We start from the raw sequence: 13,665 nt of genomic DNA on the forward strand, positions 1-13,665 counted from the left end.
GAAAAGATGTTGACTAGCTGATCTATGCCCCTCATTATTTTATAGTCCTCTATAAGATCACCCCTAAGCCTCCAGGGAAGAAAGTCCCAGTCTATCCAGCCTCTCCTTATAACTCAAACCATCAAGTCCCGGTCGCATTCATGTGAATCTTTTCTGCACTCCTTCTAGTTTAATAATATCCTTTCAATAATAGGGTGACCACAACTGTACACAGTATTCCAATGTCTTGTACAACTTCAACAAGACGTCCCAACTCCCGTCTTCAATGTTCTGACTGGTGAAACCAAGCATGCTGAATGCCTTCTTCACCACTCTGTCCACCTGTGACTTTCATGGAGCAATGAACCTGTTCACTGTTCTTAAACAAGCTGCGTCGGCTAACAGAGATGATGCTGCGTCTTAAAAAACAGCTATAGGGAAAGATCAAACAGGTTAAGCATCTTTTTACTGCGAAAAGAAATCAGAGGTGATATATTCAAACGTTTTAAAGTTATGAAAAGAATAAGTTTTCCAGTCACTGTCAAAGGATTCAGATTTTAGAAGTAAATCAAAGAGAACCAAATAGATAATTTAGCACTATTGTTTCACATAAGGTGCGCAGAGCCTCGTGATGTTACGGGGAGTGGGAAAGTGGTTGGGACACTTAATTGAGTGAGAGGCAAAATGTCAACTCACCAAGTCTCTCAGACACCAACTTCCAAACTCATGACTGCTACCGCCGAGAAGGAAAGGGCTGCAGGTGCATGGGAACACCACCGCCTGCCAGTTCTCCATTAAGCCACTCACCATATGGGTGGCATGGTGGCACAGTGGTTAGCACTGCTGCCTCACAGCGCCAGGGACCCAGGTTCGATTCCTGTCTTGGGCCACTGTCTGTGTGGAGTCTGCACATTCTCCCCTTGTCTATGTGGGTTTCTTCCGGGTGCTCCGGTTTCCTCCCACAGTCCAAAGACATGCTGGTTAAGGTGCATTGGCCATGCTAAATTCTCCCTCAGTGTGCCCGAACAAGCGCCAGAGTGTGGCGACTAGGGGATTTTCACAGTAACGTCATTGCAGTATTAATGTAAGCCTACTTATGACACTAATAAATAAACTTAAACTTAAACTGAACCACTCTTACTTGGAAATATTTTGCCATTTATTCATTGTAATTAGGTTGACATCCTGGAACTGCCTAACAGCACTGTGGGTGTACCTACACTACATGTACTATGCAGCCCACGAAGTTCATGAAGTTGGCTCATCATTATCTTCTCAAGGACAGTTAGTGATGGGCAATAAATTCTGGCCTAGCCGGCAGTGCCCATATCCCATGAGAAAATATAAAATAAGACTTCCTGACTGCGTGATGAAAGTTGGTTATCAAGTTGACGGATTGGGGGTATTTGTGCTTCCTGACGTCAAGTATTCGGAACCTATTTTTAATACATTACAATGTCCTACATACTCATTAAAACTCAAATTAAATTGTACCTCTGGAATAAAATACGTAGCAAATGAGGTACACCCACAGAAATTCAAAGATTTTGACCCAGCAACAGTGAAGGAATGGTGATATATTTCCAGATCAGGATGGTGAGTGACTTGAAGGGGAACTTCCAGGTGATGGTGTTCCCAGATATCTGCTGCTCTTGTCTTTCTGGATGGTAGTGATTGTGGATTTGGAAGATGCTGCCTAAAGAAACTTGGTGAGTTCCTTCAGTGCATCTTCTAGATGGGACACATGGCTGCTACTGTGTGTTGGTGGTGGAGGGATTGAATGTTTGTGGCAGGGCTGCTTTGTCATGGATGGTGTCGAGCTGCTTGAATGTTGCTGGAGTTGCATCCGTCCAAACAATTGGGGAGTATTCCAACATGCTCCTGACTTGTGCCTTGTAGATGGTGGACAGGCTTTGGTGAGTCAGGAGGTGAGTTACTCACTGCAGTATTCCTAACCGCTGACCTTGTCTTGTAGCCACAGTATTTATATGGCTAGTTCTATTCGGTTTCTGGTCAATGGGAACCCACAGGATGTTGATAGTGAAGGATTCAATGATGGTAATGCCATTGAATGTCAATGGGCGATGGTTAGATTCTCTGTTGTTGGAGATGGTCACTGACTGGCACTTGTGTGGCACGAACGTTACTTGCCACTCGTCACGCCAAGCCTGGATGGTCATCATGTATCTGTCCTTAACAGGGAAGAAATGACTTGCCTGTTACTCACCTCACACACCACAAAACCAACATCAACATCCAGCGCAAAGGAACAGATTGCACCACAACAACACCCAGTGATTAATGACCACAAATACAGAGAGACTGAAAGCACTATCTACTTATTTTATTATAATGTTGTCAGTATGCTAAAAAAGGTTGTCACAGAACATTTCATAAGCATAACACTTAATAACATTGGAAACCCCTATCATAGGTGTATGAGACACAGGAGATGAATGTTGATCTTTTATAATGGATTTTGCCGTAGGCAAAATGTTCTCAATGCATGTTGAAATGGAATATTGTGACCCACTTGGCATTTTTAATAAATAGCGATTTCAAATTTGCATTTCCTTTTACCGTAACCATTAATAAAGCTGGTTATTCCTCAGTGTATCCTGTACGTGATTTAGCTGGAGTTGCACCCTGAATAAAGAACTAAATTAGAAACCATTTAATTCCCCCTTTAAAATTACAGGTATCTTGTTTTTGTCATGTAGCACAGTGTGATACATTTTACCATGCATTCCCTCCACACAACTGCCAGACAATTAATATCTCTACAAAGAGTGAATCTAACCATTTTTCCTTGATGTTCAATGGAAGCACCATCACTGAGACCCGCCCCCAATTAACATCCAGGGGATTACCATTAACCTTAACAAGACAGTTCATAAAAATTCTGTGGGTCAGGGCATGTCAGAGGCTGGGAATTCTGCAATGTCCAAGTCAAGACTAATTCACCTCCTGACTCCCTAAAGCCTGTCCTTTATCTACAAAGCACAAGTCAGGTGTGTGGTGGTATACTCACCACTTGCCTGGATGAGTGTAGCTCCAACAACGTTCAAAAAGCTCAACACCATCCAGGACAAAGCAGCCCACTTGATCGGCACCCTAACCGCCACTTTATACATTCACTCCCTGCACCGTAGGCACACTGTGGCAGTACCTGTGAACAACCTACAATTGTACTGCAGCAATCAGTAAAGCTTTTTTAGCACCTTCTAAACCCACAACCTCTATTGCCTCGGCAGCACATGCATGGGAACGCCATTTCTGACCTTGTGTTGGAGGATAGTTCATTGATGAAGCAGCTGAAGATAGTTGGGCTTAAGATACTGCCTAAGGAATTCCTGCAGCAATGTCCTGGGACTCAGTTGATTGGCTTCCAACAACACAGCCATATTCCTCACTGCTAGACATCAATCAGTGGAAGGTTTCCCCCCGATTCCCATTGAGTTATTGAGTTTAATTTTGCTAGGGCTTCTTGATGCCACACTCAGTCCATGTCGCCTTGGATGTGAAGGTCTGTCACTCTTACCTTCCCTCTGGAATTCACTCTTTTGTCTATGTTTGGCCAAGACTGTAATGAATTATGAAACCAAGTGCCTCTGGTTTAAACCAAGCTGAAAATTGATGAATGGGTTGTTGCTGTATTAGGTGCCTTGATAACACAATTGACAACATCTTCCTTCACTTTGCTAATGATTGAGAGTAGACTGATAGCGCAGCAATTGGTTGGATTTGTCCTGTTTCTTGTGGAAGGGACAGTTTTCTACATTGTTGGGTAGATGCCAGTGTTGTAAATACAATGGGATTCCTCTGCTAGAGGCACCACTAGTCTTGGAGCACCAACCTTCAGTACTATAACCGGAAAGTAAGAGGCAATTTCGAACATATAGAGTGTATTGTGTTGAGTTTTGGGGGCCTCGTTACTGGGAGGTTACAAAAAGTAGAGTGCCTCTGGTTATAGAGAGATTTGGAAAACTTTTTTCACAAGGCTTGTTTGTGTGATTGGGACCATGGGCGTGGAACCAAAAAAGAAATGATTAGGTTAAGAGCATTACTAGGATAGTGGATACGAGAATTTACAAGCAGTCAAAGGTTTAGAGAGGACAGAATAATAAGTTCAGAAGAACGGGACCATGTGACCTGGAGATTGATGTGGCCTAAGATGAGCGTTGCTTGACCTAGAGGATTAAAGAAGGGAGGATGTCTAAGGGGGAAACTCGGGGACAACTCGGGGTTGGTGGGACTTTGATGGAATGGTGAGAGAGATGGAGAAAGGCGAAGATCTTCAAGAACTGAAAGGAGTGATCAGGTAAAGACTTACTGATAAGAGTCATGGTGTAAGATGGGGGTCGGAGAGTTTTGACTGATGGGGAAGCTTAAGTGATGTGTAAGATTTCAGTCCAAGCGAGGGTTCTAATATGATCGCACATACTGAGGTAGAAGGCATGAGCAGACAGTCTGTAAGGGAAATGGTAGAGTATGGTAATTGTTGATCTATCAGAAGAGTCCAGAGGTTCCGTGTTGGGCAGGGTGAGCAGGATGGAGAGGAGATTGGAGCAGTTAGTGACCATTGCTGATGGGAATGCCAGTAAGGAAGTTCTGTGTATAACTGAGTGCACTGTCCAGGAGCAGTACACATGGTGGCTTGTCAAGTGATTAATGGGGCAGTAATAGGCTGGATTTGTTCTGTTCTGCTTTTTGTGGAAGGAACATACTTGGGCAATTTTCCACCTTGTGGGTTTGATGTCAATGTTGTAACTGTACTGGAACAGCTTGGCTAGGGGCACGACTAGTTTCAGTACTCAAATCAGTACTCATGACCCTCTGGAACTGAGCCAGTGTTAAGAATCACTGTATTTAATTACTGCCTTTGCAAACCCTTGATTTGGCACTAACTCTTTCATAGTGTCTATGATATTCTCTGTGATAATGCCTTTCGTAGAATAGAATCCCCACAGTGCAGAAAGAAGCCAATCGGCCCATCAAATCTGCACCGACCACAATCCTACTCAGGCCCTATTCCCGTAACCCCAATGTTTACCCTGCTAATTCCCCCGACACTTGGGTCAATTTACCATGGCTAATCAACCTAACCCGCACATCTTTGGACTGTGGGAGGAAACCAGAGCACCGGAGGAAACCCACACAAACACAGGGAGAATGTGCAAACTCCACACAGATCGAGGCGCAAGGCCGGAATTGAACCCGGGTCCCTGGTGCTGTGAGGCAGCAGTGCTAACCACTGTGCCACCATGCCGCCCATTTTTCTTTCTGAAGGAGGTGGGAAATATACGCCTCTATTAACTGACTGCTATTTGTGATAACTTCATGCATGAGAAATGTCAATTTTCTTTTCCTCTTCCTTGGTTTCTGTTTAGGGTTCAGTATCTCCATACTATGTGAAACGCTTTGGATTCAATTCTGAGTGTAAAGTCGTTGCTTTTACAGGAGATAATCCAGGTAAGATTATAGTCATGTATTTTGTAGCAATTACCAGCTGCATTTCTCTAAGAGCTCCACAGAGTGGATGCTCAGAAGAAAAAATTATTGGTGCAGTAAGATACTCCACTGATGTATGGGCACGGATTCCCTCTGGACAAATTTATAGGGATTTACAAATTGGTTCACTTCAGAGTACTTTTTGTATCAACAAACGTATACTCAATCACCCTTAATACAAACCACAAGTGTTTTATCTTGATATGAAGAAGGATGGATTCAGAAAGAAAATGAAAAGAGGAAAATCGTTAAATTAAAGTGATATGTTTGAGAGAATTAAATGGATCAGCAGAGAGTGGCATCTTGTCGGCTCTTTCCTTTTGAGATGTGGAAGATGCTGACAAAGCCACATTTATTACCCAAGCCTGGTTGAATTGGCACAGTAAGAAGTCTCACAACACCAGGTTAAAGTCCAACAGGTTCATTTGGAATCGGAGCTCTGGAATCACTCATCTGATGAAGGAGCAGCGCTCCTTCAAATAAATCTGTTGGGCTTTAACCTGGCGTTTTGAGACTTCTTGCTGTGTCTACTCCAGTCCAACGCCAGCAATTGAGTCATTGTTTGGTACCATTGAAATCCTTGCTGTGATGTGTTTCCACACTGGTGTTAAGTGGGGAATATTAAGATTTTAGTCAATGACAATGAAGGACCTGTCCTGCATATGTGGTTTGAGTGGATGTGCAATTCGGAGGTTTCGAGTCTTCCTTGGCAGAAATTGCAGAACTGAGGTGGAATTTAACAAAACAAAATGGCAAAATGTCAGATTCTGACTGAAGACCGGCCTGTTCCTCTCCAGAAACACAGCAAGGTTTTCTCAGCAGATCTTCTGACACTTTGTCAGAAATTAAAACAGGGATCGTGGTTTCCGCCGTCATTCTATTGGGTCAGTGCCTAATAGAGTTGGCAAGGCTGGCTGGACACTGGGCACTCCGGTTAAGTTAAATTAAAGGACTGCCTACTCACCACCTCCCCACCCCCCCACGGACAGTGGGACCTTCCCATGGACATCAGGACCCCCAGTAGACAAGGGGAACATCACCAGCCTTTGCAGACGGGCTGAAGGACAGCCCCCTCACCCCGCCACTCAATGATTGGGGCACCCCCCCAGCACACCATGCATGCATCAGGGTGACACCACCCTCACCCCCCCACCTCTCACACCAACACACACACACACACAAGGGGCAGCTCCACCAATGGGGCTCTCCAGTGGGCCCACCCCAGCAGTGCCAGCCAGTTGGCACTGCCTGGTTTGCTCTTCTAGGGTTCTGGGGACAATGCCAGGATACTGCCTCACCACCCGGGGGCTGTAATCACACCCCCCCCCCCCTCCCCCCCAACCCCCACCCCCGCCCCCGGTGTGGTCATCACAACTGGAGTTTGTTTTTGAAAACCAGTAGTAATTAACAAGCCTGGATGATACGGTGCTGAACCTTTTAATGCTATGTAAATTAATTTAAATTCACGGCAATTTTGCCGCGGGTTGGGCGCAAGAAGGATCTCAAACCGAGATCTTTCTGCTGCAAGTCCCGTTATGGCCCTCTCGTAAGGTTTAGCAGCCATAACGGGATTTACTCCCATGGTAGAGCCCCGCTGCTGGAGCCGGGTTGCTGAGTAGCTGAAGCTAGTACATAGCATCGCTGCAGTGCATTAGCGGTGGAAAGGTGGATAAGTTAAATTGCAGGATCATTAATCAAGTAGACTGCCCTTTTGCAGACTAACACTGATTCCTCCTGTTTTTAACTTACACAGTTATGAAATTAAAAGAAAAATCGAGGGAATGCATAAAAGGTTGATCAACTCTTTTTCAGAATCTAGATGTTTTTTTTCCCGAATGCTGACTAACCTGTTGTGTATTTCCAGCAACTTTTTAATTTTCTGTTTCAGAGATTCGACTTTCGTAGTTTCTTTTTTCACTTTAGCAATGGAAAAGTCTCATTTTAAACTTTTCTAACTTTAGTGTGTAAGTGTTTTCATTAATGTGAACAACTTAATCGGAGTGCCCATTATTGTGAACAACTTTCTCACATTTTGAAATTATATATATGATGATTAATCATTTATTTTAAACTTAATTTTAAAATAAAATCTAGTTACAGACACCCTGTCAGTTATTGAAAAGTAAGCATGAGTTAAATTAACTTTTCTGAAATAGAATGCAGATTAAGATATTAATATAGATAATTGCAATATTGATATGTTAATATGTCGAATCTCTTCTATTTTACAGCATCACTGGCAGGAATGCGACTTCAGCAGGGAGATATAGCAGTGAGTATATTCATATTGTTGAGGAGCTTGCATGTTAAATAATGAACATTCAAGTTACAAGAAAGAAAGGTTGGCCACTTTTAACAATTTGTTATTCTCCAAGTTTCAGTTTATCTCTTCGTGGGATGTGGGCATCACTGGCTAGGCCAGCATTTATTGCCCATCCATAATTGCCCTTGAGTAGGTGGTTCCTTCTTGAATTGTTGCAGTCCATCTGGTGTAGGCACACTCATTGTGCTGTTCGAGAGGGAGTTCCAATATTTTGACCCAAGGATAGTGAAGGAACAGAGATGTAGCTCCAGGTCAGGAAGGTGTGTGTCTTTAAGGGGAACTAGCAGGTGATAGTGTTCCCATGTATCTGCTGCTCCTGTCCTTCTGGATGGTAGAGGTTGTAGGTAGTAAGGTGTTGGTAGAGGTTGTAGGTAGTAAGGTGTTGGTAGAGGTTGTAGGTAGTAAGGTGTGTGCTGTAATTTTCTTTGTTCTTTGTTCTTTGGCCTGATAACCAACATCCCAGAATACTTAAGGAAGTGGCACTAGAAATAGTGGATGCATTGGTGGTCATCTTTCAGGATTCTATAGACTCTGGAACAGTCCCTGCAGATTAGAGGGTAGTGAATGTCACTCCAATATTCAAAAAGGGAGGTAGAGAGAAAACAGGGAATTATAGACCAGTAAGCTTAACATCAGTAGTGGGGAAAATTCTCGAATCCATTATCAAGGAGTTTATAGCAGAACATTTAGAAAGCAGTGGCAGGATCAGACAGAGTCAGCATGGATTTATGAAGGTGAAATCATGCTTGACAAATCTGTTGGAATTCTTTGAAGATGTAACTAGTAGAGTTGACAAGGGGGAACCAGTCAATGTGGTATATTTGGACTTTTAGAAACCATTTGACAAAGTCCCGCACAAGAGATTATCGTGCAAGATTAAAGTGCATGGATTGGAGGAACTGTATTGAGATGGATAGAAAACTGGTTGGCAGAGAGGAAACAAAGAGTAGGTATTAATGGGTGCTTTTCAAATTGGTAGGCAGTAACTAGTGGGGTGCCACAGGGATCGGTGCTGGGTCCCCAGCTACTCACAATATATATTAATGATTTGGATGAGGGATCAAAATGTAACATCTCAAAGTTTGCAGATGATACCAAGTTGGGTCGGAGGATGAACTGTGATGAAGATGCAGAGATCCTTCAGAATGATCTGGACAGGTTGGGTGAGTGGGCAAATCAATCGCAGATGCAGTATAATTTGGATAAATGTGAGGTTATTCACTTTGGAAGCAAAAACAAGACGGCAGATTACTACCTAAATGGCTGGCTGTAAATTGAGAGATGGGAGTGTGCAGCGGGACCTGGGTGTCCTTGTGCACCAGTCCTTGAAGGTAAGCAGATGCAGCAGGTGTTAAAGAAGGCAAATGGTATGTTGCCTTCATTGAGAGAGGTTTCGAATACAGGAGCAGGGATGTGTTGTTGCAATTATACAGGGCCTTGGTGAGGCCAAACCTCGAGTATTTGGGCAGTTTTGGTCTCCTTTTCCAAGGAAGGATGTTCTTGTTCTTGAGGGAGAGCAGCGAAGGTTTGCCAGGCTGATTCCGGGGTTGGTGGGACTGATGTATGAGGAGAGATTGACTAGGTTAGGATTGTTTTCGCTGGAGTTCAGACGAATGAGGGAGGATCTCATAAAGACTTCTAAAATTCTAACAGGTCTAGACAGGATAGATGCAGGGAGGATATTCCCGATGTGTCCTGGTGTCCAGAACCAGGGGTCACAATCTGAGGATTCAGGGTAAACCATTTAGAACAGAGGTGAGGAGACATTTCTTCACTCAAAGAGTGGTGAGCCTGTGGAATTCATTACCACAGGAAGTAGCTGATTGCAAAACATTGAATTTATGCAAGAGGAGGCTGGATATAGCACTTGGAGCGAATGGGATCAAAGTTAATGGGGAAAAAGCAGGATTGGGCAATTGAGTTGGATAATCAGCCATGATCGTGATGAATGGTGGAGCAGGCTCGAAGGGCCAAATGGCCTCCTCCTGCTCCTATCTTCTATGTTTCTATGTTACAATTTTTTTGATTATATTCCAAAAACGTAACTAGTAAACCACCTTCCTTTGTCTTGGATTTGCAGTTGCATCAATGAGGCTTTTTATTGAATTTTCCAGGTAAGCCTTGGGACAAGTGATACTGCCTTTCTGTGGATTCAGGATCCGAAACCCACCTTAGAGGGACATATCTTCTGTAATCCTGTCGATAGCAATGCCTACATGGCACTCGTATGGTAAAGAATAGTTTCTAAAATTGGAAAAAAAGACCCGAGAAAGCTAAAAATGAATGTTCACTGTATCCTCTTATTTTTCACACTGTTTAAGATGCGTGTTGTCGACTTTCACCCTTAGCTCAGGCAATGGGCTAGATTGTGTATTTAACTAACATTAGTGGATACTTTGATTTGATTTGATTTATTTTTGTCACATGTATTGGGACACAGTAAAAAGTATCATTTCTTGCACGCTATACAGATAAAGCATACTGCTCATAGAGTACATAGGAGAGAAGGAAAGGAGAGCGTGCAGAATGTAGTGTTACAGTTGTAGCTAGGGTGTAGAGAAAGTTCAACTTAATATGTGGCAGGTCCATTCAAAGGTCTGATGGAAGCAGGGAAGGAGCTGTTCTTGAGTCGGTTGGTTTGTGATCTCAAACTTTTATATCTTTTTCCTGACAGAAGAATGCGGAAGAGAGAATGCCTGGAGTGTGTGGGGGTCCTTGATTATGCTGAGGCAGCGGGATGCTAGCTTTTAATGAGCAAATTGACGACTGGAGGATAGTGGGGTGGAAGCTATTGTCAGTAATGTAGCAAATCACTCATATTTTTTCACACACTCACTTTAATCAAACGCACTCTTGAACCGAAAATGAGCTTAACACAATTATAGTGGTTAATCAAAGATATTATGACATTATAATTTCAAGAAGCTCAGTCCATCGTGACATTGATGCAAAGTTCTTCTAATAATGTAAATGGGATTTAAAACTATTCCATAAAACAAAAAAAATGACTTTCCCTAAGAATATTCATAGAACCATAGAGCCCCTACAGTACAGAAGGAGACCATTCGGCCCATCAAATCTGCACCGACTCTCTGACAGCATTTTACCCAGGCCCTATTCCTGTAACCCCACATATTTACCCCCCGCTATTTCCCCTAACCTATACAGCTTTGGACACTAAGGGACAATTTACCAAGGCCAATCCACCTAACCTGCACATCTTTGGAATGTGGGAGGAAACCGGAGCACCCGGAGGAAACCCATGCAAACACTGGGAGAATGTGCAAACTCCACACAGCCAGTCAACCAAGCCAGGAATCGAGCCTGGGTCCCTGGCGCTGTAAGGCAGCAATGCTAACCACTGTGCCACTGAACCGCCCCAAATTGTCCCACATTATGTTGGCACTATATTGCTGGATGTAATGTTACTACGAAGTTTTATTTTTCTCCATCTTGGATGCCATTAAAGGGATATATTTACTCGATTTCTGTGCTGTTCTGCACCCAATCCCCTTAAGTGTACATGTTCAGCTTGTATAGGTGCAAGTTCTGATGTATTTTCCATCATTATTCGTGATATGTTTGAGTTTAAATGTGGAGTTTTCTTTAATCAGATCCATGTTGCCCCAGTATTGTAGGGAGGGTGGAGACAAAGGTTGTCCTTGTGTTTATAATGTAACATTTTGAGGATTTGATCAGTTGTATAGGAATCTATAAGAAAATGTTTCAAACAAATTACCATGCCAAGTCAGGAAATTTGAAGGTATGTTTGTGCCCTTAACGAACTAATTTCCTTATCTCTAGTTTTAAGAATGGTTCCTTGACAAGGGAGAAGATCCGTGATGAGAGTGCTTCTGGTTCATGGGATGAATTTACAAAAGCATTGAAAGCCACTTGTCCTGGGAATAATGGAAATTTAGGTAAAGTGGAGAATGTGCAAAGGACTTTCATCAACTGAGAGATTGTAATTTTTTTAGACTAGAGCTTTCATCTTCAGCAAGTGCTGATGGACTAAAGGTGATAGCTGATTTTTTTATTATTTGTTCATGGGATGTTGGCTCCGCCGGCTGGGCCAGTATTTATTGCTCATCTCTGAGAGCAAATAAGAATCAACCCGCATTATTGTGGATCTGGAGCCACATGTAGGCCAGACCAAGTAAGAACGACCGACTTCCTTCCCTTTTTAAGTCAATCTTCAATGGTTTCATGGTCATCCTTAGACTTTTAATTCCAGATTTTTGTTGAATTCAAATTTCACCATCTGCCATGGTGGGATTCGAACCTGGGCCCCCTAGAGCATTACCCTGGGCTTCTGGATTACTAGTCCAGCGATAATACCACTATGCCACTATCTTCCCAATGTTTCACTGGTAGAAACTTGTGGCATTCATCCATAATTGAAAGAAAGTCAACATTTTGACAACAGGGAAAGCTGGGGGTGGTGGGGGGGGGGGGGGGGGGGGGCTGTTGGCGGGGGGGGGGGGGGGTTCAAGAAAACTGATGTGGGGAGGTGTGTTGAACTGTGTACCATCAGTATAAATATGGAAGCTGACCTAATTTCTTCAAATGGTGTTGTTATGGGGGAAAATGAGGAACAGCAGACAGCCAACATAACTGCTTAGCGGAGTCCAGAGATTAACAGTATTGGGCGGAAAGAGAAAGCATTGATGCTTTGATTATGATTAAATTGGGAAAGAGGCAAGTGAGGGTTGTCAAACTAAATTGGATGCTAAAGGAGCAGTTTTGAAGAAGGATAACATGACTGACCATCTATTGCTGGAGGGAGATTGAGAAGGGCGAGGGAATGAATTGTACTGTGGTTACATTCACAGAGGATGTAATTTGATACCAATTTTTAAAAGGTGGGGGAAAACAGTACCTGAGGAGAAAGAAATATGATCAGCTGGTGCAGGGATCAGAGAAGGTGTTGGACAGTCTGCATTTTTGTTGGAATTCATAAAATCCATAGAATCCCTACACTGCAGAAGGAGACCATTCGGCCCATCGAGTCTGCACCGACCACAATCCCACCCAGGCCCTATCCCTGTAACCCCACATATTTACCCTGCTAATCCCCCTGACACTAGGGTCAATTTAGCACGGCCAATCAACCTAACCCACACATCTTTGGACTGTGGGAGAAAACTGGAGCACCCAGAGGAAACCCACACAGACACGGGGGGAACGTGCAGACTCCGCACAGACTACCTGTTAAGCAAGCTTTACTTAAAATCACAATGTCAGTTGAATTGTCTGACAAAAATGCCATTGAAGGCAAGAATGATGTTCATGAGCAACAGACATTTTGGAGTAAAATGCAAAGGGGGGGTGCTTTGTTTGATCTGCTAACATAGTTTTGGGAGACAGTGGTGGGAGGGGTGATAGTAAGGGAGTTGACAAAATTAACCCCCGCCTTGAGACGACTAGTTGGAAGGTTGATTAGCAAAGAAGATGGCACAGTTAGGTTTGCTGCTTAAAAGGAGGCAATGATGAGTAAATTCAATGGACGTTGGAAAATGTTGAGAAAGGCACAGATGTTAACTGTATATTTATGCAAGCGGGACTTAAAATAGGGATGGCACCAAGGGAGTGGGAGGGCAGAGGAGTAATGATGAGTCGGGATAGGAAAGCATCACAACATGCAAAGTAGAAGGAAGAAAAGGCAACAAAACATTTGTCCCGTAATTAAAGGAATCTGTTCTTCCATTTATTTAAGTTGCCCTACAGTTGTACTGCATTAATATCTATTTGAAAATATGGATTAATTTCAAGATAGGATTCCAGTTGTTACGACTAGCATGGGAGGATTGCACAACTTATTTCGCCCAACTACACAGCAGGTCATACCATTA

At 43.2% G+C, this 13,665-nt stretch overlaps 1 protein-coding gene across 6 annotated transcripts in view; it reads left to right on the forward strand.

The window, feature by feature from the left end:
* The window catches only part of xylb (xylulokinase homolog (H. influenzae)), a 259,728-nt gene that overhangs the window by 42,919 nt on the left and 203,144 nt on the right, over positions 1–13,665 (forward strand). For all 6 annotated transcript variants that reach the window (XR_013499810.1, XM_078231526.1, XM_078231519.1 and 3 more), the window contains 4 exons: positions 5,370–5,451; positions 7,722–7,762; positions 9,928–10,043; positions 11,618–11,733. Coding sequence is in view for 5 of the 6 variants with exons in the window: in XM_078231526.1 (XP_078087652.1) it covers positions 5,370–5,451; positions 7,722–7,762; positions 9,928–10,043; positions 11,618–11,733 (355 nt within the window). In the remaining variant the exon portion in view is untranslated. The remainder of the gene's footprint in view (positions 1–5,369; positions 5,452–7,721; positions 7,763–9,927; positions 10,044–11,617; positions 11,734–13,665) is intronic.

The sequence above is a fragment of the Mustelus asterias genome, chromosome 2 (genome assembly GCF_964213995.1).
Source record: "Mustelus asterias chromosome 2, sMusAst1.hap1.1, whole genome shotgun sequence".
Lineage (NCBI taxonomy): Eukaryota > Metazoa > Chordata > Chondrichthyes > Carcharhiniformes > Triakidae > Mustelus > Mustelus asterias.